Consider the following 23,864-nt stretch of genomic DNA (forward strand, 5'->3'; position numbering starts at 1 on the left):
CGTGTTTAAAGGTGAAGTGATGTAGATTCTACTTAAAAACTTAATTTTGGTGACTTTTATTTAAGAAAAATCCCTCAACTGTGTCTGCCATCATACACGCACTAAACTGCAAGCAGATGATCACAGGACCATCCATGCTAAAGCAAGATAAGGACAGGGTTTGTTCAGTTTTTAAAATATCTTTATTTCTAGCATACAGTACATCACAGGACTTATCAAACCGACTGCATACTCACAAATAGTAGATTCATTCAAACAGAGGAACTACTGTAAACAACTAACAATAATTAACAATATTAAACATTAGTTAATATTGTAATACATCAGTTGATTTTAAATCCTATTAAACTCCAATATCAGATTTTAAAACAACATTCGTTCTATAGTTACTTTTAGTGCTTACAGTAACTTTTTAATTAGATCCAGGGTTTACTAAAGAGGTACATTATATTATTTTCATATGTTTCAGTTACATGGTTTTATTACACAAAGCAACACAAAAGACGGAGGTTGAATTTTATTTAAAATATGGCTGATTATTGTGCTATGCAGTATCTATTTTACTTGCAGATAATTTTAAAGTTATGTGATTTAAAGGCTGCTGTTATCTAACCTAAGCAGTTGTCATGTTCAGTATGGATGAAAATAATTCTAAATTCATTAGACAAACTATGGCAAAGGACATGAAGTTTAAGGTTACATAAACATTTTTCACCCAAACAGCAAAAAGATTCTTATTTCACCACAATGTGGTCTCACTGCCAGTATCAGACTGTTACTGATAGAACTCGGTCCCCTTGTAATTTGGCTCCATAAACATAGGACAGTGGTAGAAAGGAGTGCAGGCTGAGCTGGAGACGGAGGGCAGGCGATCTTCATGTGCTGGTGAAAATGAACAGAAGTTCGAAATATTCAACAGGTCAGGCTTGCTCTGGCAAGTAACAAACTGATTTTCCAAAAAAATAAATTAATAAAATATAATAAATAAATAAATAACAGGAACACTAAACAGGAAAAGGTAAGAAGTGTCCCTAGAATAGGCTCCAAATGCACCATGAATCAAATTCCTTCCCATTCCAGATTTATTCAGTACTACACTAAATTCATGCCACATAGCTAAAATTACCAGATGTTATAGGATATTTCTGCTTGCTAACTTTGATGATAAAAGCTACTGAATGATAAATGAAAGTACTAACTATTCCAGTAAATGCAGAAAAATTCTCTTTAAACGTCTTTTTCAATCGGAATCAGAATGAAATGCAGCTTAAGAAAAACACAATATGCCACAATAAGTTGATGATTATGACAGAAATCTCTAAATTCCATTTTAAAGCTTGCTTGTCTAAACTTATTTTAGTAACTCGCTAGTTAATTATGGTGCAGAGATTTTGCGTTTAGTTATTTTAGTAATTTAATAAAATACAATATACAATAAAATACTTTAGACGCATGCAATACACTATTTACATCAGCTTCTTCATATTTTCAAATGAAACCAAATAAATCTATCAAATTATTAGAAATTTAATGTTCTAATGATTATACATTTAAACGCCATATTGGACATAGCTGTTTATGACATCAGAGGATGGGAATTTAAGGTTAACTCACAGTTTGATACAGCAAGGTGTGTGTCAGGAGGGTGTGTGAGGAGGATCAGGGGAGGATGATGGACACTCCTTTGGTATCTTCACTGAGGGAAGGATATCACTTGGACATTTCAACTGGGAGAGACACAGAAACCTCAAGCTACTGCCATGCAGCTAAATGTGCTAATTTAAATACCCACAATTCAGCAGAAAACACATGCAGGACACACCAAATAAATCGAATGCCATGCTGGGGCTGGTACATAGGAACTGTAAATTAGATAAATGACACATACAGACTGCAGTAAAAGTTAGTGCCTCTTTAGCAACACTGTGAAAGGTAGGAGAAAAAATTGATTAATTACAAAACATTAAACCAATCACATGCTCTGATCAGGGTCAAAGTGTGTTGGCATTTAGTGTGTTAAACAAAACCTTTTTTTCCACTAACCTCTTCATCACTGTCATGATCTCTGCACTTTGCTTTCTTTCTCTCTTTCTTCTTTTTCTCATCATCCTTTTTTTTCTTGTCCTTCTCAGGGAGGATGTCATCCAGCCAGGCCAGGTCATGCTGGGAGAAGACAAGGTCAAGCATCTTTCTCACTACCATCAGTCCCAGGATCTGGAAATAGGATATAACCATCTCTCATCAAAAAATTCTTCAGTTTGATAAATTCTTCATTAAATAATGAAGAGAACAACAAGTATAAATTGCAAAAAATAGTTTCTCTCAATTAGTTTAACACAATGATTTTCCATTATCTATGTCTTGTTAGATGGCTAGTTTGACTTTAGGCAAAGTGTTTCCTTTCATTTGATATCCAGACACCTTGCCTTATGTTAAGATGTGCATAAATCTAAAATAAGTGCTAGTTAAACTGTTCCAGAAAGAGGTAGGCCATCATTCCTTGTTTGAAGATAGCCAGTGACTCAGCTGTTTGGACATCTAAGGAAAGTTAATTCCACCACCTCAGTGCCAGAAAAAGAGTCTTGGTATATACTGTACTTGCCTTGAGAGATGGTGGCACCAGTTGAGCAGGTATACTAGATTTATGACTATTACTTTACATCAAAAACAGTGTATTTTTTTAATAAACAGTAATGCATGAAACTAGAACTATGATAGAATTAAGCACAGATCTTACCATGACAGGAAAAATAATAGCTGCAACAGTAGACTTGAGGATCCAGAGCACAGCCAGACAAGTAATCTGAACTAAGGTGAAAAGATGCACCCGGCGCAAAGGTACATGGCGGAGGAAAACAAAGTCCGGCTGGTGCTTGGCGGGCATCAGGATCAGCTTGATCCTCTCCCAAAACTAAATAATATGATTAAAATCCTTTACAATAAGCTGAAGGAAAATGAATCTAAAGGAACTTCAAAAAAAAAAAATTAACAGTAATGTGTATGTATGGACAGTGTGGAGGATTGATATGATTATATACACTGCCAATCTGTTCACAAAGAAATATCCTTTTGGGAACATTTGGTGGACTCCCATAAAGACAAATGCTTTTTTTGGATTGTATATTTTATTAGAAAAACTAAAAAGGAAGGTTGATTAGAGTTAAGCGTAAAGAGTAATCATGGCATTAGCTGCAGTACTAATCGTGTCAGTATCTGTAGAAAGGTAGATGTGTGTGTGTATGTGTGTACTGTATGTGTGTGTGTATGCGTGTGTGTGTGTGTACGCACCTGAATGCCACTGAGAGAGGCTACACCCATGTACAGGAACACTCCATAAAGTACTGGCATGGGAATATACTAGAAAAAAGCAGATGAAAATATTACTATAGTAAAAGTTTCAGTGATATATACTGTTGTTGTTGTTGTTGTTGTTTTTATTCAGATATGCATCACATCATTTTTTTTAAATTGCTGTAGGAAAGCTGCATAGACACTTTTGTTTGGAATACAGGCAAAATTCCAGTTGGCTAAAATACTGTATAAAGTACAGTACTGTACAACTTATTTTAGCTTCAGTTCTCTATTTAGACCATAACAGGTTTAATGGTGATATTTAAAAGAGGATGTAATAAAGTTTCATAATTCTTCAAATGAAGCTTCGATCTTCTTGTTTTAGGCCTTTAATGTATTATAAAGATATTATGATACACGCTTGGGCCAAAACAGCTAAACAATAAATACTGTAAACTTTCAACCTGTATTTAATTTTGCATTTACTAAAATAAGCCCTTAGAGTAGACACAAATTAGAATTCTTTCATACGATAGAAATATGAGAAATCTAAAAAGGTACCTGTATAAAATTAATTTCATCTGCAGATATTGTTTACTGGTTTTTACTGGTAATCTTAATTGGGATTTGGGATTGTAAAATTGAAAATACATCTTTAAATAAACGTTACATACGTCTTTAAATAAACACATAATGTGTCACAGTAAGTTTAGACCAGCTACTTTATAACTAAAATTTGTTGCCAACAATTATTATTAAATGTCACTTATTAGATGTATCTCTATACAAAATTCCTAATACTTTTTTTTAATGGTCCGAATCAAGCACTGAGGTTCAATGAACAAAATCTCTCAAAATGACGGTATAACAGTTAGCATTTTTTTAATAGCCATTATTATCCTGGTGAGTACTGCATGTTTTTAATTATGAAGGTTGGTGCAAGAATGTACATGTCCAATCTTTCAACAATTTAAAACAAAAGCATAGTGTTACTTATTGAGGGACATTAACTTATGTTCACAAAGACTCACCTGCAGTATGGGAGCCAAGAAAATAGACACTCCAGTGAGCACAAAAACCAGGATTCCTGTAAGCCTTTGTTCTCTGTTGAAAATAAGGGAAAATGTTGGGAAGAGATTCAACATAATCACTTGAACAGAACAAAAAATCATATTTTCATAAAAATTCATACATATATGAATATATGACTGTTAATAATGTAATGTTCACCTTGAACATGTAATGCTTACCTCACTCCCAGGAACTGTGGCTGCTCACCTGGAGCACTGCACTCGCTCTCCATCTTAAGGGAATCTATGTGAGCAATGGAGATGACTGTAGCTGCTACATACCATGGTAAGCACAGGAAAGAGCAGACGGCCATGAGGATTCCGACCCAAAACATGTCTAAATGGTAGCCACATCCTTTCTTCTCAAGTCCAACATGCAAAAAATGTTAAAAAAAAAATAATAAATAAAAATTATACCAAAAATATTAAAATGTATGAAATTAAGTGGTTAAGGGAAAAATCATTAAATAAAAGATGTATATAAAGGATCAACTTATTGCATTAAATACAAAAACACAGGTTTCAGGTCAAATTCATTAATATGAGACGCCATTAAATTGTTTGAGAGTGAGAATGATTTTTATAATACCTTACCCTAAGTTTGTTCTCCTTGCGATTGACAATAACAGCAGTTATTTGCTGATCCATGAAAATAAGGATTGTAACAAGAAGAGCAGGTACAAAACTAGCCAAATACATCCACCAGGGGTTCTTCCCAGAAGGAATGACCATCCAAGCACGGTCTGACCGAGTGGGCTGTAGTGACAGAGATTGACAAAAGTGAGAATTAGTTTAAGATGCATTTAAAAAAAAGGAAGTTAATAAAGAGTACTATGTTTTTTCTAACATTAAAGTTAGTTAGCGCATGCTTTCATAAATGTAATTTAGCCTAGGACTATTTTAAACAGCCATCAGAAAACAAATGTGATGGAAAGATTTATCATCACACCAATAAAAACAGATTCACATAAAACTTGTGTATTTTAAATGCAATCAAAGTTTTAGGCCAATAATCATAATAATCATAACCTTGACTAAAATGCATGACTTTTAGTCTTAAAATCAGGATCGTACCTTAAACTCTGTGGGCACAATAAGTTTAGGTGTTTCAAGCCCCATTAAAATATCAAGGCCAACAAAAGTCATGATTGATGTGAAGATGGCAAAATCACTGAAGAGTTTCCGAAGCTACATGTTTACAGAGAGGAATAAGAAGGAAATATGAATAGCAAACATACAGTCATATATAAGGTGTTAATTTAAAAGAAGAAAAAAGCATTTAGAAGAACACTGCAGCAGTCACTTAAGAATTGATATGATTTTTAATCAACTCTAAAAGGAGGAATTGTGATTGTGATTAAAGAAAATCTTTTCTTTAAGGGATAGATTATGACACAGAAGGGCAGTTGTGTGACCTTGATCTCAGTAGGCACATGCAGTTTGGGGGTCTCGAGGGACATCAGGTAATCCAGGGCACAGAAGACCAGAATGGATATAATAATGGCAAAATCTGCAATCAAGGTACGCCACTGAGGGATGAGGTTGAGGTTGAAGGGGTCGAAATAGGCAAACATAAATAAAAATAAAGGTAAATATGATAAGTAGGAAAAATCTTATGGTTTTCACAGTATATATCAATAATGTCTTTAATATACAAATATATTTTCTTTTGTACATAACAGACAATTGATGTCATTTTAAAAACATGTTCATAAATTCATCTATAAAACCTATTTTGAATTGTGCAATATAGTTTATTGTTATTTCAATTACCAAATTACCAAAGTTCTCCTTTGGAGGTTTAATAATGTACTTAATAAAACATGTGTGTGTACATAGATGGAATGGTATTTCAATTCATAATCATATAATATTCTTGCTGGCTCATTCAAACCTTGGTGGGGAAGTAGCGGCTGAACTTAAACTTCTTGAGTGAAATGGTCATGGAATAGGTGCCGAAAAACAGGACGAAGGACATGAGGGCCAGGTCAGGAACATACTTGCAGGATTTGCCTACCAGAGATCCACCATACTTTAGACACTCGTTTTTGGTCAGCTGACTCCAGTCAAGAACTGTGAAGTTGTACTGTGTGGAAAGCAGAGCATATACAGTGATACAAGGACTAAATCTGGTAATGTATAGCCATTAATCCAAGCACATTATTTAATTCTACCTCTTCAGTTTTATTTTTTTTTTATATTTTATATATCAAAAATTTGCAGCAAAAAAAAAAAATCGTAAGATTACCAAAGAGTAATCGGTAAAGTTGTCTGGTCCAAGTAGAGCAGACGAATTGAAATCCATTGAATCACCTATTACAAAAAAAAAAGAAAAAAGAACAGTACAGTATAAAAATATGTCATGAATGCAAGTTAAAACAGTGTCTTTCACTGCATACAGTATGTAAATCACTATGTGGAATGAATAACAAACAGATAACAAAGCTATGTGGGGTTCTGTCAGATGACAGATGTATGTAATGTAAGTAAATAAAATATATGCAACAAAAGCATTGACAAATTTTAGTAGACTGTTATATAAACTGTCATGTTAATCTCAGTGACCCTCACCTTGATCTGGAGGCATACAGTCACACTTGTAACTAGTGATGTAGTCAGGCTTGAAGTTTGTGTTAATAGGGTAGTACTGAAAGGTCCCCACCATCTTCTTTATAGCATCAGAGACAAAGATAAAGGAGATGAGGCTGGAGAAGCCCTCTTCAGTGAAACGTGTTATGTACTTGATGATGTAGCTAGCATCGGAGGCCACCAGGATAAGACACTGAAGGCAGGAGTGCAGTCCAATCCACAATCGCAAATCCATGTAGTCAATGTCATTAGTTCTGATTGTGGAAAACAATGAAGTTATATATCAGAGAATATCTCTTTTACCTACAAACATAAGGCTGTTTGTCACAACGCCTGGCTTTAATGGCTGCTATCCAATTACAGATGATTGGAAGAGGTCATTTATATTAAGTAGTAGGCATACATCTATAAAACAACAAATACGAAGTAGTCACTCACTTGCAAAATTCATACAGCAGCTTCTCAAAGACCAGTATAGGTCCAGTTGAACTCAGGATAATGAGGGGTTGGCCACCAAAAAAACAGAAAACTGTTCCTGCTAGAGCTGTGCCAAGAAAGCTCTCCATCACACCCTAAAACATAAGAATTCAGAACACTGAGATGAGGTTAGATGGGAACATTTCTTTAAAAGAACCTTACAATGAATTTTTCTCCTAATGGTTCCACTAGTTTGTCAAAGCTTATAAAAATTCATAATCAACTTATATATTTGGGAGCTTAAGGGACAATAAATGGTTTTATTACTGATTAAGTAAAGGCTTAAATAACACAGAATGTGGGAAGAATAAAACTGAGCTTGATAATGCTTTGTAATGAATAATGGTACTTGGTAGTTGTCAGTGGCGTCTCCTAAAAGGCCTCCAAATGTGATGGCATTAGTGATGCATCCCAAGTATATGAAGAGCACAGCTGAGATAGACTGGATGTGAAAGCCCTCACAAAAGTCACTCAGCAGCCATGGTACTTTCCGTTTGATGTCAAGCCAAAGACCTCCACAAAATCTACATTACATACACAATATACTGTAACTAAAAGCAAATAACCTGCTAGACGTTATAAAATAATTACAAACGAAAAAGCAAATCAATATTTGATACTGTATTTTTTTTAACAAACTAATTAAATCTCCTCTATACAAATAAGTACACAAACATAGAATGTTTGAAACATGGACAACTTGGAATAAAAACTTTTTTTTAAAAACAAACTGCATCTGTTTCGACCTATAATTTGAAGTATTAAATGCAATGCAACACAGAATCATACTGTAGCTTAATTGTAAACCAGAATGTACCAATAATTATTTTTAATATTTTAATCACCCTAATACAATCATCTCCTTAGACAGTGATGCAGCAATCTGCCAGCAACACTTTAACTAGTTAACATGGCTATACATAGGATGCTTCTCAAGATGGTTTAGGGCACATAGTGTACTTGGTAAAATTACCTCCCAGTGAAGGTCAGTTCCTCTCCCATCTCATGAGGCGCAGGCAACTCTTCATCATCATCAGCTATTCCTCCTCCACCTGAAGTTCCATTTGCTTGTCCCAGCTCATTTAGTGAAAACACTGACTTTCTGTAGCACAATTAAAGGCAATTTTTTTGTTCTCACCTCTTTTGCAATTTTTGGTTTCTTTTGATCAATACAGATATGAAACCAGATTACACCATATCCACTGAACACAATTCATACCTCATCTCTGCTGAAGGAACTTTTTTTGGTGGTTCAATACGAATCTTTGGGTCCCACTCTCCTGGTGGGAGAACTGTCACCTCATTCAAAAACTCATCAAGTCCTGCAATCAAGTCATCACGATGTCTGGCCTTATAGGCCACGCTGCTAAAGAGCTGGAGAGACAATTAAATAAATAATGACATAATGCATGTAAATGTTGTTTTTTTTTTCTTGTGTTAATCATTTTACAAAAATGGTGGCACAAAATGAGTTAGAATTCTAAAACGATTTAAACATTCGTTCTTACATCATCAACCATGAGTGTGGCAATGGCACGGCCAATTTCATTGTAGGATTTGACTTTGCCATGAGGGCCAAGCAAAATGAAGAGGAATCTAGAAACACAACCATAACATTGCTGGTGAAATACATATCATTTTCAGCACTCAAGTTTGAAAAAACATGAAACTCTAAAAACAATAGTATTTTTTTTCTTTACCTGGTTGGTACAGGGACTTCAGTCAGTCCACCTAATGTTGTGGCTTGAGCAAGACGGACAAAGGCCACAAAAGGCTTGTCCAGAAAGTCCACCTCTCCAATCAAAACATTGGATGCTTCAGCATCTCTAGGAATTTTCTTCATAAACTTGTTCTTGAGCTGGTGAGTAACATGTCAACATACTGTAGTCACCAATTATCTGTTAATGATTGTTAAAAAATGGTCAATTTGTCAGTTTTTTTTAGTAAAGTTTAGTTTTCTGGACACAAGCTTCTAATTATTAGATTAACTACTAAAATTTTGAATATTAATAGTATTTATACTAATATTAATAATAATATAAAGGATACAAACAAGTTGTAACCTTTATATTATTATTAATATTAGTATAAAATTAATATATTATTAGATTACTAATATTTAGAATATTAGTAATCTTTATTAATATATTAATTTTATACTATTAATAATAATATAAAGGTTACAACCTATTTGTCAAAGATCTTTACTTATATAATCAACTTATACTTATACTATATATGTATATGTATATATATATATATATATATATATATATATATATATATATATATATATATATATATATATATATATATATATATATCAAGCAAGATTTAACACAATACTGACTGAATGTCTTTGAACTAGGCATCCTGATGCTGAGCTCAGGTTAATGTCTATGTGGAGGTTCTCTATACAGGTTGTTTCCCTGTCTGCATAGAGTTACACTCACCAGTTTCCTCCAACCTTTCTCAAGCAAGCCAGTAGATGGATTGGCTAAACTAATTTGCCCTTAGGTGTGCATAAGTGTGTGAGTTATTTATATATACGGTGTCTGAATCAGGGTCCTCCTTATGCCAAGTTTACCCAGGAAAATCTGCATCTTCTGCAACCCTGACCAGGATAATGCATACAGTGAAACTGAGTGGATGTAAAAAAAATAAAAGATATTTTAGCATTTTTCTTAATAAGCTAGGAGAGACTACAATCCGTATGTGGCCATGTAAGTCACTGGCATCATGCTATGACAGGGACATCAGCAGTGTGTGCCCAGAGTGTATGTAAACTGTATGTTTTCTGCCTGGTGCTAAGAGCCATTGACTGTCCAAGGAATGGCATTTGTTAAGTATGGGATGTAATTGAGGCACTAGAGTCTAATTTGTTCTGCTGCTTTTCAGCCTTTTCGCTGCCTGTTTTCTCTTGGTGGTGTGAGGGGGGTTTGTCACTATAGCTACTTCAGTGTTCAAAGTGTGTTTAAACAATTGTTTGGAGGTATATGTGTTGGGGAGTGCAGCACTTAAAAGGTTGCTAGATGGCCACTATATAGATGCCACACCAATTCATGAAATACAATATAATATAGTTTGTTTTTTTTTTTTTTTTAAATCTTATCTATAATTAGGTAAATCTAAGTTTTTAAAATTTATAAAATTTCCAGCACCTCCTCCACATAATATCTTTCTATTCACTCTTTTTCTGAAATATTTCAGATTTCATATTTATGATGTACTTTTACACTCCTCCCCATTTTCTCTTTCATTCTCTTTCAAAGGTCTCAAATCAACCTATTGTCTTATAAACACATTAGCAGACACATTTAAATTGTTCTCACAATAATGTAATGATTTAAAATAAGAATTGAATCCTTCTAAGGGAAAAACACATTCATCGTCATCTAGTTTTGGTGTGGTCTTAAAAAAGGCTGTGTAGTTTAAAAAGACTTTACATCCACCCTCTCCTTGTAAAATAGAACAATCCACCTCAGGCATGTTACTCAACACTGTTCAGGCCTCACAGAAGTGCCTATTGTTCAGTGCTGCTGTTAGAGAGCGATTGTTAACAAATCTCTAAAGTCTATCTATCACAGCAGCCAAGTAATTGCACAGATTGGTACATTTCCACAGAATGCTTTACACATTAAAGCATGCTCAGTAAAAAACGTACCTGGTCAGAACTTGGTGTAACTGAGATATCATTCATACTACGACTCTGAACATGATCTAGACAGGAAATACAAACATCACTCAGTTAATAATAAAATTGTCATTTACATTAAGCATAGATAACAGGTCTAATGGACTCCATGTTCTAATTTGTTTACACATAAACAGGTTAGTAACTCACATTGTAACAACACATAATGAATGCAGTATAAATATAACTTGTGTACCTAAATTGATGTTTTGGTAGTAAAGCTGGCTACTTATTATTCACTTATATGCAACAAATTAAAGAACAAATAAATATCTTTCCCGTTCAGAAATTAAAATCTCACCCGTTTTTACCTCTCTTACCTTGGGTCTCATTTTATTTCCCAAATAAATTCTAAGCATAAATTTCTGTTTGATTATTTGCATTCACTTCTGAAATTGGTTGTTTATACATCTAACTATGCTAGCTATCACTCCTTTCTTCAGCTAGCAGCTTTTGTTGATCCGATTTTAGGAAATAATTTTGATGCTCATACATGAATTCATAAATTATTATATCATTCATAAATTAAGAGTGCAGACCAACATCCACGATTTTAATTCTAAAGTCAGAAAGCATAAAAATGCAGAATGTGTGTGAGAGTACAAACATGAATAGAATACACAATAGAATATACAATATAAGAGTATAATACAGTATATATTTTTGTTACAGCACAGTGAATTACACACATATCCCACTTTAGAGGTTGGGGTAAGAGCACAGGGTCAGCCCTTGGAGCAGTGAGGGTCAAGGGCCCAACAGTGGCAGTTTGGCAGTGATGGGGCTTGAACCCCAATCCTCTGATCAACAACCCCGAGCCTTAACCACCACTGCCCCACTCCCTGCTCCAACACCACTACTTCAACATCCAGAATACATGCACTTCCCCATTCACCTTCATAATGATCAGACCCACACACACCTATTTCCAATCACCTACACTCAGTCACAGCTCAAATGACTTTCTTACATCGCAAAGTACAATATACGCTCGGTTTGCATTTTGTTTCTGACATTACCAAGCCTTTTCACTTTGCCTTGTGCTTTGCCTAGCCTTTCCATTTTACATACAGTAGTTACTTAGTCCCATTTCATATGTTTGCTGATTGCCTGAATCTTGCCTGTTTTTTGGCTTTTACCTATCATTTGTAACAGTTTTTCTTCTAACAGTTTACAATCTTCTGATTATAACTGCTTTTGCATCCTTGCAGCCGTTCCTTAGCTTACAGAATATTTATAACATATGGATGCAGCAAGTGAGCCAGACTTGTGGGAAGCCCTCATAGCTCATGATGAGCTCAAGGAGGTGTTATTTGGTGGACCTGGACACCAAAATGGATCAGCTTTCCCAAGCCAAGGTCACCTACATCGTGCTGCATCCAACAACTTCTGCAATATTTAAACCAATGCTTATCCTCAAGAACTTCTAGGGTGATGTTCCTTGGTGTAAAGGTTTTGTACTACAATGTTCTCTGTATTTTGTAAGTCACAAGGGCATGTCAGAGCCATAGAAAACTGCTCTCAGGGAAAAACTGCTCTGTTTTTAAATCGCTGATCAACTCCCGAGCAGCAGACAACTTCATTGATGAAGAATCTATGATCTATCTTAACCATGGAACTGCTTCCCCAACTTCTACCCCTCCTGTGAGCTTCATCATCAACACATTAGGCTGCTAGTCACCAATTTCACCAAGCACTCAGTGATCCTGTACCTTCCATGGATAGAGCTCCACAACCTTCAGCTGTCATTGAAGACAAGCAGCTTACCCACTGGTCACAATACTACCTGCAGAATTGTGTTTGCACGTCTGAGCTCATGATAGCCTTCACTTCCACAGAGATCCTTGAAACACATTTGGACTTTTTTTGAAGAATGCTACACCATTATGACTTATGACAGACCTTATGACTGCACCATAAATCTGGTGCCAATCACCATGCCCTCCCATGGCTGAGTTTACCTCCTTTTCCTAGCAGAATAATGAGACATGAAGGGATACAGTCTGGAGGCACTTCAGCAAGGGTACATCCGCCCATCCACTTCTCCTTTGGTGGGCAGCCTTTGACCCTGCATTGATTATAGGGGCCTAAATCAGCTCACAGTAAGTCAACAGTGTCACTATAACAGCTCTGAGCAGCCAAGTTTTTCACCAAGCTTGTCCTATGCAGTGTATACAATCTGGCGCATATCCACAGGGAGTAAAAGTAGAAAACACCCTTTACCACTTATAGTGGCCACTATGAATAATATGCCATACATGCCTTCAATTCCATATCTCACCCCTTTATCTCTCTGCTATGGGGCAGAGAGGACAAGACTTATCCCCTATGCTCACTTATCAGTTGCTAATGGCCACCCAGGTATGCAACAAACCTACCATCCTCTGTGGACAAAAAAAATGGTGGCCACATATGTTTTTTGATATTTACTGTCTGATAATCTCCTGCACTGCCTGATGTGTGTAAAGTTGCCCCCCACACATTATTAGAAAACACAACCACATCAGTTTGTGCATCATTTGTGCACACAAAATAAACATTTGTGCTTAAACACATCTTGAGATACAGCCCCCCAAATAGTAAAAATCACTTTAAACTCTGCTTTTCTCTCTGTATACTCATTCTCTTGGTGAAGTTATATTAACTTAACTTATATTCTCAACTTATATTCTCTTTTCCTCATTCAGATACCTTGGTTTCTGCTCAGATCTCAGAATGTCTGTCGGACATACTATCGTGGATGACAGCTCATCAGTTGAAACTGAACTGATCAGCAAAACTGATCTGCTGATCATCCCAGGTGATTCACCCCAAGGTCAGGATCTTGCAATATCCCTGCACAATGATCACAATGAAGTGAAATTATACAACATCATACGGATTCGGCCAATTTTTGTCCACACCTGCTGCCCAGGTACTTGTTTAGTCTCTTGTCATTTCAAGACTGGACTACTACAACTTACTGCTGGCAGGTCTACCTATGAATGCAATTCGACTTGTATTCAACCCGCAAATGATCCAAATACAGCTGCATGACTTGTTTTCAACCTGCCTATATTCTCACTTACCACCCCACTGCTGCGCTCCCTCCACTGGCTTCCGGTAGCTGCACACATCAGATACAAAATACTGATGCTTGCCTACAAAGCCAAAAACGGACCAGCTCCCTCCTACCTGAAAGCTCTTATCACTCCTCACACTGCACCTCGCTTCCTCAGATCTACAATCACTGCCTGACGGGTCCCACCGTCTCTCAGGGTAAGAGGTAGATATACAGCAAGACTCTTTTCTGTTCTGGCACCAAGGTGTGAACTTCCCCTAGGTGTCCGAACAAGCGAGTATACTTGAACTAGCATTTTATTTACTAATAAAAGATCTTAAAAGTAATTTTTTTTTTTTGCTCAGTCACCCATATCATCCAAATCAAAATTATTATTTTTACATATATCTAACAGAATCTTCAGTTTCTTAGCTTCATGGCACTACAGTGGTTTTGGAAAACCAAGTGAAAGCACACAATAAGCCAAATTATTCAAAATGTTATGCAGAAAAGTTTCAAATCTTTATCTTAAATCTGGAATGAGATCAAATGTGATCCTGCTTTCATCTTAAGTAAATGTGACATTAATATCTGAAAGGCAATACATACTGTCAAGGTTTTCTTACATTAACTTCACTAAAGTCACTATAACAGAGCATTTGTTTGTGAACAGCCACTCTGCATGCCAAAAACTTCACAACAACAAACGCAGATTCTGCTCGTTTTGTAAACAAAAATGACCTGGTACGAGTGGTGATCACGTGCTCCAAGGTAGCTGGTAAAAAATAAAGCTAATCTCTCAAAAACTGAATGAGCACAAAGGATTATTCTGTATGCATTGCACAAATGCACGAGACCGCTTTGAAGCAATTTTTCAGATTTGGTGGCTTTTTTTTGTGTGTGTGTGTGGGGGGGGGGGGGGGTATCGGGCTGCTGTATTAAAAAATAACGTTTAATATCTAAAAAAAACGTTGCACAAACAAACTGATATAGCTGTGTTAGTTTTCTGATCATGTGGGGGGCCAATTTCACAAACATCACTGTCTGTGCTGGAGTCAAAGTACCCAGACCCCTGCCAACAGACACATTAGTGCCACTACTCACATCTCAGTGCCCCTGGTCCCACATCTCTATCTACTTTCTCACAGCTCTCCCCAGTCCTAAGGTAATACAACCAAGTAGAACCACCTAAATACCAAGTACAGTTAGCAAATCAAGTGATCAACTGCTTCCTCTGTACTTTCTTTAACACCAAACTGTGAGGCTGGTCTCAGTTTCTGACCTGGGCTGAACATGGCCAAAATCCCTTGTATGATGGCAGAGCATGCACCGCTGCAAAGACACATAAAAAGACCAAACTTCGCCAAAGAAAACCCACTGTCAGAAGGAAGCAGCAGCAGTGGAGCGGCCTGGCCAGCACCACTGACAGAAGGACAAGAGGGTTCAGCTACAAGGTCAGCTCCTGGGACAGAGTGAAAGGTGGGGCGGCCAAACCCCCGGCAGAGGACCACAGAGGTGAGCCGTGCTCAGCAATTAGGGGGAGGTAAAGGATAGGAAAATTCAGATTACACCGGATAATGGACACTTTTGCTGCTACTGAGCCCCCGCCACACTCCTGGGATGCTGAACTCACCCCCACCACTGCTGGCTGGACTGCATGACACTTGACGACACTGAGACTTAATGCTAAACACTGCATACTGTAAGTAGACCTCACACTGCTACACTGTGTTTTTTCCCTTACTGAGCACTTAATAAAACCCACAACTGTGATTTTTGCTCACTAACTCTTGTCTCTGTGCCATTCTCTGAAAGACCCTATACTTGCATCACTCTGCCACCCAACTCACACAGTATGTGATCGGCGACCAGCCCTCATGGACTCACCAGCGGTAGATGGCACAAACCCACAAAGACCACATGACTGACCAAGGGGTGTACCAAGTGACAGGGTTGGTGATCCAAGACCTCAGATATTCAACAGTAGGCAAAAAACTTAACCCCAGGGATGTTGCTCTCTTCTGGACCAAATAAGCAGATCAACCAAGTCACTCACAAACTTAACCACCTATGTCACTGGCAAATGCCCCATCATTTTTTGTATCCTGCCTCAAATCAGTCATAGCAGACTAACGCACAATTTACCACTCACACCTCCTCAAGTGTAAAGGCTGTTGCCCAGATCTTACATAATAATGTAACAGTAATATGCATTGAATTGCATACATGTCCATATGATATCACATGATATCATATGATATCTGATATGACGATTGTTATTATACGCACCAAAGGTAAGATGCATAAGTGTGATATGTTGCTGTAGGGACTACTATAGAAGAGTAGTCAATTACAATTAACATTTATGACTTTTAGAACATTATAAAGATTTTAATCAGGAGCCTACGTTGGGGTAAAAATCCTAGACTCACATAGTTTCCCCAGACTTCCACTCTGGCGACCCCGCAAATCCTCAGTGGAGTGATACATGGAGCTATGGCTACAACTTGGACTCCGGTCTGAGAGACCCAGGGTAAGAGTGAAGAGGGGAAAAGAGAAAAAGATCCAAAGAGATATGTTGAGAGATTGCAAGGTGTAGTGTACATTGAAAAATGGAAAGGACACTGCAGAAAAGATGAGAAGGATGAGTTGAGAAGGCATAACATAAGATTGCATGGAAGAATCAGAGTTTTTTGAAACATACTGTATATCATTTGTTACATTTGAACATGAATATGCTGCCCTCCAGAATTCTTTGCACTGTTATGTTAAAGGCTATAAAACGAGTCCTTGAAGTTTGACGTCTTCCCAGTATTTTGACCAGATTCCCTATTAAAATGCATGAGATGGGGCTGAAGATATGTAAGGATGATGAACACTGTTCACAAAGTCTCAGGTCACTTTATATATTCTCTGTATGCATCCAAGATTGACAAAGGGAGGCTGTTGCAAGTAACTAATGACCAAGGTTATTCTGATATTGTAGCATGTATCATATCAAGCAGAAAAACAAAATGGGTCATTTGAGTTCAGTGCTTAAGTATGATATAAAGCATATTATGCTTATAGCATAGTACTGGATTGTTTTTTGCCTTACCATAAATAATTTAGCCAAAGGTGGGTGAAAACTGAATAAATTAATAATTGGTCCCATAGCTTTTTTTTTAAGGCTTTCCAAGGGTACCAGTAATTTTTAATTACACCCTAAGATCCTCCAACACAATTCATATACAAAATAGAGGACAAGACCTTTACTTGAAGGACTGGGCTTTCCAATGTCAGCCAGTGAGCGATGGATGGGCTTCTTGGTCTGGTGTCGATGCTTTCTCAGCAAAATGAAACTGATCTTCTCTTTGAGCTCAGAGTCTATCAGGCCATCCTGTACATGCCTGTCCACTATGTCATCTGAACACGAGAAAGATACCCAGTTATTATGCTTGCAAAACAAGGATATGAACTAGCTTATCACACAGGTCATTTGTAATGCCTAGAGGTAAGTCAGCTCCATAAAATCTGAACTTGACAGACCACTACTACTACAAATGTAAGTGTAAACACATATACATATGGACAAACACACAGAGGATAAACTCACCGACTATTTGAGGCAGAGAGTAGCCCTCCAGGTCTAAAAGGACGCTACCAGTCTGTAAACATGTTCGCAGCTCAAAGAGACTGTGCAGTGACAGTGTGGAAACATGGGGCTTGCTCCATCGTTCTCCCCCCTCCTCCACTTTCTCTTCAAATTTCACCCACCTTAGAAAATGCACAATTAAATAACACTTACTGTAGGTTTCTGTCTCTTTGGTCGAGTTTTGGATTGCTTTGTAAGCTAGGGCAGAAACTTTGGATGAGTTTGTATCCATCAAAATCAGAGTCAGAATCAAACTTTATTATAATTATTCTCAAGTACAATACAATCATGTATGGCTACTCTTTTAGACAAAATAAATATATAAATTAAGAATATAAAAAAAAAGAATAGGAATATAATAAAAATATAAAGATTCTGTGCCCCCACAGACATAATACTGTAGAGGCACAACCTGCACAAATCAGATGATCACAGATCAGTACCTTTCCCAGTATGGAATTGGATGCTGATCTGTGCAGAGATTGCATTTAGCTGACTTACAGAAAACTCACAGTACAGACCCCTTGAGATTTCAAAGGACATAATCATGTATGTGTGTAAATGGACATAAGCATGTATGTCATCTATGAGTGTGTTTTTGATTAAGTGTACATAAACATGATATGTGAGTTACCTTGCTGATTCTTTCCACTCTAGTTCTCCACCTTCATGGTGCAGTGTGTCCATCTCTGTGAAAAGTGTTGGTGTGGACTCATCATCCTCTCCAAGGATGCAGCGCAGTCTCTCTGCAGCTGGTGACACTGACACACACACACACACACACACACACACACACACACACACACACACACACATAATTCATTCTGATCAGCTCATTATTTCAGATCCCTTCCTAGTTAAAGGGTCATCGGAAATTAAAAGTTGATAAGATAAAAATAGAGATAGAATCATATCAATATTATGAAATATAGTTAAGCGTAGTTTATATTCCACAACTTGTAAGTTTATGCCACATAAAATGGGTGAAATATACTTCTAATCCTCGTTACCATAGCTGTTCTTCATAAGAAATAGTATATGCATATTGGATGAATGTATCCTGTGACTTTTTGTAATATGCTGGAATATTTAGATGAGCCATTCCAATGCCCAAGATCCCCCCAAAACCTAATCCCTTCTATTAGTTTCCTGCAAAGCCTTACAAAACTTGATTGCTTTGAATTTTTGATCCGGGACACTGAACTACTACTATTTTAAATTTTTTCTTTTATCCAGATATGTAAAACCTATATAACATTGAGACTAAACTAATTATAACGACATAGCAAAATATATCATATCAATCTGCACCATAAAGTGAACTAAACAAATTTCTTATTTTTCCACACCATGGCTCCCTGCCATCATGGCCCAGAGGATTATTAGCACGTGATTGTTTTTCTCTAGTTGTTAACCACTATGTAATCCTACTGATCCTGTGGCTCAACCAAAGCCATATCTGCCTCTGGAATGCTATTTTCATAATGGAAAATTACAGCTTGTCTTTAAGCGTTGCTGAGTTTTTCATCCTGATCTGGATAGAATTCATTAGTTGCAGCAAACTGACTAAATGAAATCTAATTCTTGCTAATAGTAGTAGTGTTTTTAAACATAGTTGCTTTAAATGACTGATTAAGCTCTTTAGGGAGCAAATTATAAGACTTTTGTTCTGATTGTACAAAGCTCAAGCTTCAATTAGATTCTGTGACTAAGGCACCAAATATGAATCACTATATGACTGTAAAAAGGGTTTTAGACAGTGTCGCGTAAAACACTAACAAAAGGTAGAATAATGGCCAGCAACAACATAACAAGCATTAAAGAAAGCACACCTCATCTAGACATTTTACAGTGACAATTCCTGTTATGTATTTGAAGAACAGTGTAAGGGATTGAAATGAAGTAGTTGCTTTACCTGACAGAGAAGAGTAGGAGCCCAGACCAGAAGAAAGAGAGTGATCTGTAACCTGAACAGGGAACGACACTAGTGGAATATCTGAGCTTTTCTGATCCATCTTCAAATTATTTCACCAGTTTTTTTAAGAAAATACCGGATGTGTAACTTTGGTTTCTTCAACTCCTTTGGCCTCTCTTGACTCTTAACTGCTTTTTGTAATTCTTTTCAGTTCATTCTTCAGTTCCTTGCTCTGCACCATTTCCACACATCATGCTGGTTGCCTTGTCTTCCAGTGCTTTTGTATAAGACTACGCAAAACTAAAGTCGAGAGCAAAGTAAAGTGCCTTATGCATGAAAGACCTAACAAGTGTTCTCCTCCTCCATCTCCACTGAGCCCTCCTCTTTATTTTCCCCCATTCCCCTCTTAAGTCATAATCCAAAGCTAAAATAAACAGAAACTACATCTTGTATACCATCTAAAAATTGTAGGACAGTTATGAAGCATATACTTGCTTTTGTAAATATATGTTACTGCTTACAGTAAAACACACCGATAACCCATAACAATAAATCCACCAGCCTTCACAAGACCCTTTTCTGCATTTTGTGCTAAAATAGCCGTTCTGTGGGATTGGGCTAGAAAAGCTACACAGAATTCTGGGAACACCCCAAAAGATCTGCTGTTTTGGAGATGTTCTGACCCAGTTGTTTTGCCATCACTATTTGGCCCTGACTGTTTGCTATACACACACGGACAAAATCGTTGTCACATTTCCATTAAAGAAAGAAAAACCCACAATGGTCACTGCAATAACTTGAAACAGTTTGGACTTTTTGGAGATTTTGTGGAGATTTTGTGGTTGCTTATGTGGACCATGATTTATTATCAAATATTTATATAGCAAATATTATTTAGGTAATAAGGCATGTGGCCTAAGTTGGATAGAAGCCTTGTCACCCCATTAGGACAAGCATTATGATCATACAATACAGTCACAATACAAAACATCAAAATCTTGATCTGAAATTTAATTAAGCAGAATATTTCTGAAATATTAAAGATTTAACTTACTGTAAGAGTTGGCATCGGAGAGCTGTTCATTTGAGCCATACTCATCATTGTATGGATCATACTGTTCCACTTGTTCGTGGCACTCGTGATGATGTCTTTCATGACTCCCATGGTCATGCCGTGATGTGTGTCTGCGTTGGCGCCGTTTCTTTCTGTAACCTCTGGACACTGGAACACCAACGTAAACAGACTGGTTCTCTGAGACAAGAGAGAGGAAGGAAACAAAGAATGTAAAAGCAGGTTAAACTAAACAAATAAATGATAGATAGATAGATAGATAGATAGATAGATAGATAGATAGATAGATAGATAGATAGATAGATAATATATACAACACAAGCAAGAAGAAGAAGAAGCAGAGAAAGAAGAATAACAACAACAACAGCAACAACAACGATGAACTGCCTACTCAAAATTGCCTCAGGTAAGGCATGAGTGTGTGAATGTGTATGTTTTGGCCCAAAGCCCCAGTGTAATATACAGTACTTAGTGTAAATTTTTTTTCATATAAGTATTCCAGCAATATTTACTGCTTGTGATATTACAGAACAACCTGTTTAGCCGGAATGTTGTGTATTTGTCACCAGTAAAACTAACACAATATTGATTAATATTGATGATTCACGAAAAATTGTTTGTTTCTGGCATCATCAGCTCCACCTCTCAACAACAATTTCAATTTGAGAAAAAATAAGGGCAAAATTTGTTGTGAGGTGCCAATAGACTTGTTCTTGTATCAACACTGTATATACAGTGCCTTGCAAAAGTATTCATACCTGCTGAACATTTCCACATTTTGACACGTTACAACCACAAAGAAAAATGTTTTTTATTGTTATTTTATGAAATAGACCAAAAGAAAGTGGCACATAATTGTGAAGTGGAATGACAATTATAAATGGTGTCCAATTTTTTTTTTTTTTACAAATAAATATCTGAAAAGTGTGGTATGCATTTGTATTCAGCCCCCTTTACTCTGATAGCCCTAACTAAAATCCAGTGAAACCAGCTGCCTTCAGAAGTCACATAATTAGTAAATAGAGTGAACCTGTGTGTAATTTAATCTCAGTATAAATACAGCTGTTCTGTGAAGCCATCAGAAGTGTGTTAGAGAACATTAGTGAACAAACAGCATCATGAAGACCAAAGAACACACCAGACAGGTCAGGGATAAACTTGTTTGCAGTTTGTGACAAGCCATGTGGGGGACACAGCAAGCAGGTGGAAGAAGGTGCTCTAGTCAGATGAGACCAAAAAACTTTTTGGCCAAAATTTTCAAAATGTTATGTGTGGCGGAAACCTAGCACTGCATATCACCCTGAACACACCATCCCCACCGTGAAACATGGTGGTGGCAGCATTATGTTGTGGGGATGCTTTTCTTCAGCAGGGACAGGGAAGCTGGTCAGAGTTGATGGGAATATGTATGGAGCCAAATACAGGGCAATCTTAGATGAAAACCTGTTAGAGTCTGCAAAAGACTTGAGACTGGGGTGGAGGTTCACCTTCCAGCAAGACAATGACCCTAAACATACAGCCAGAGCTACAATGGAGTGGTTTAGATCAAAGCATATTCATGTGTTAGAATGGCCCAGTCAAAGTCCAGACCTAAATCCAATTCAGAATCTGTGGTGAGACTTGCAAATCGCTGTTCACAGACGCTCGCCATCCAATCGGACTGAGATTGAGGTATTTTGCAAAAAAAAGAATGGGCAGAAATGTCACTCACTAGATGTGCAAAGCTGGTAGAGACATACCCCAAAAGACTTGCAGCTGTAACTGCAGCGAAAGGTGGTTCTACAAAATGTTGACTCAGTGGGGCTGAATACAAATGCACGCCACACTTCAGGTAATTATTTGTAAAAAAAATTTGGACACCATTTATCATTTTCATTCCATTTCAAATTATGTGCCACTTTGTGTTGGTCTATCACATAAAATCATAATAAAATACATTTTTGTTTGTGGTTGTACTGTGTCAAAATGTGAAAAGGTTCAGTGGGTATGAATAATTTTGCAAGGCACTGTATGCAGAAGTCAGAAGTCAGAAGTCAGAAAGGTCTTTATTGCCAAGTATGTTTTCACATACGAGGAATTTGTTTAGTACAGGAGCTCCACAGTGTAAATAGAATGGCAATGATAAGAAATGTACACATATATAATAAAGACAGTTGTATGTACAGTGAAAAATGTGCAAATTGAAATATAAATGTGTAAATTGAAATATAAATGTGCAAATTGAAATATAAATAAGTATGTGTAAACAATGTAAGAATAGGGTTTGTTCTGTGTATGTTAAGTGTCATCAGATGTGTGTTAAGTGTTCATCAGATGGATTTAAGTGTTCATCAGATGGATTCAGATGGATTTAATGCAGTGTATACATTATACATTATAGTTATTCCAGTTGACAGCCAATTTAGTCTGTGTTATTTCCTTGTAATACAATGCTTGTCTAGTACATCTTAATATATTACACAAAAGCAAAATAGGATATCCCACCATCATCTTCATAGCGTCTGCTTCCTTTACTGCTGTGAAAATAGTCACAGTCCATTCTGTTGTGATGGAGAATAAGAAACACACAAAAAAAGGTGGTGTATACGCTAGTAACCATTTGGAATAGAACAATACAAATAATAAATTAAATATAACGGTTCAAGCACACCATTTTGTATACTTACAACTTACAACTTATAAAAGGATGTAATTAAGTACAAACAAACTGCAGTGACAATGCAGGTACTAATTTATAGGTAGGTACACTTTATAATAATGTTCCATAAATATAGGTGACTATACAGGAACTAAACAGGAACAAATGAGGACAATTAACACTTTTGAGTTTACATCCAGGGCTTACTCTTGGCTTGTTTGGATATTGGAAAATTTCTTTCATATTGAAGAATTCATTGATTGATTGCAAAATTGCATGTCATTCTTGTGCATGTGTCATGTCAAGGTCAGAACTGGCATCCAGCTACCATTCTCATTGTGACATTGTGGCCTACAATGTGGTCCACAGCTTAACTTCCAAGACACATATAAAAGTTCACTTGGTTACTAATCACAGACACTTAGACCTAGACCTCAATAGATA

General features: G+C 36.7%; 1 protein-coding gene across 5 annotated transcripts; it reads right to left on the bottom strand.

Annotated features, from left to right (window-relative positions):
- Window positions 1–1,614: 1,614 nt before the first annotated feature.
- On the bottom strand, window positions 1,615–23,652 carry slc4a5b (solute carrier family 4 member 5b). 5 transcript variants are annotated; one of them, XM_060896095.1, is made up of 25 exons: window positions 23,628–23,652; window positions 23,267–23,322; window positions 20,765–20,962; window positions 18,430–18,556; window positions 17,757–17,917; window positions 17,411–17,566; window positions 11,092–11,147; window positions 9,128–9,285; window positions 8,936–9,023; window positions 8,647–8,801; window positions 8,401–8,529; window positions 7,777–7,951; window positions 7,389–7,522; window positions 6,933–7,204; window positions 6,610–6,674; window positions 6,256–6,447; window positions 5,777–5,890; window positions 5,436–5,549; window positions 4,956–5,117; window positions 4,542–4,720; window positions 4,323–4,395; window positions 3,289–3,357; window positions 2,738–2,911; window positions 2,044–2,214; window positions 1,615–1,727 (listed from the first exon to the last, which is right to left on the bottom strand). In XM_060896095.1, exons 2-25 carry the CDS (start codon window positions 23,319–23,321, stop codon window positions 1,638–1,640), a joined length of 3,267 nt encoding a protein of 1,088 aa, XP_060752078.1. In that variant the 5' UTR covers window position 23,322; window positions 23,628–23,652; the 3' UTR covers window positions 1,615–1,637. The 5 variants fall into 5 exon arrangements, with proteins under 5 accessions (XP_060752078.1, XP_060752077.1, XP_060752080.1 ...); XM_060896094.1 differs by lacking the exon at window positions 23,628–23,652 and having other exon boundaries at window positions 23,267–23,402; XM_060896096.1 differs by lacking the exon at window positions 23,628–23,652 and having other exon boundaries at window positions 1,630–1,923; window positions 23,267–23,402.
- Between the last annotated feature and the right edge of the window lie 212 nt (window positions 23,653–23,864).

Source organism: Tachysurus vachellii, chromosome 20, assembly GCF_030014155.1.
Source record: "Tachysurus vachellii isolate PV-2020 chromosome 20, HZAU_Pvac_v1, whole genome shotgun sequence".
Taxonomy (NCBI): Eukaryota; Metazoa; Chordata; class Actinopteri; order Siluriformes; family Bagridae; genus Tachysurus; species Tachysurus vachellii.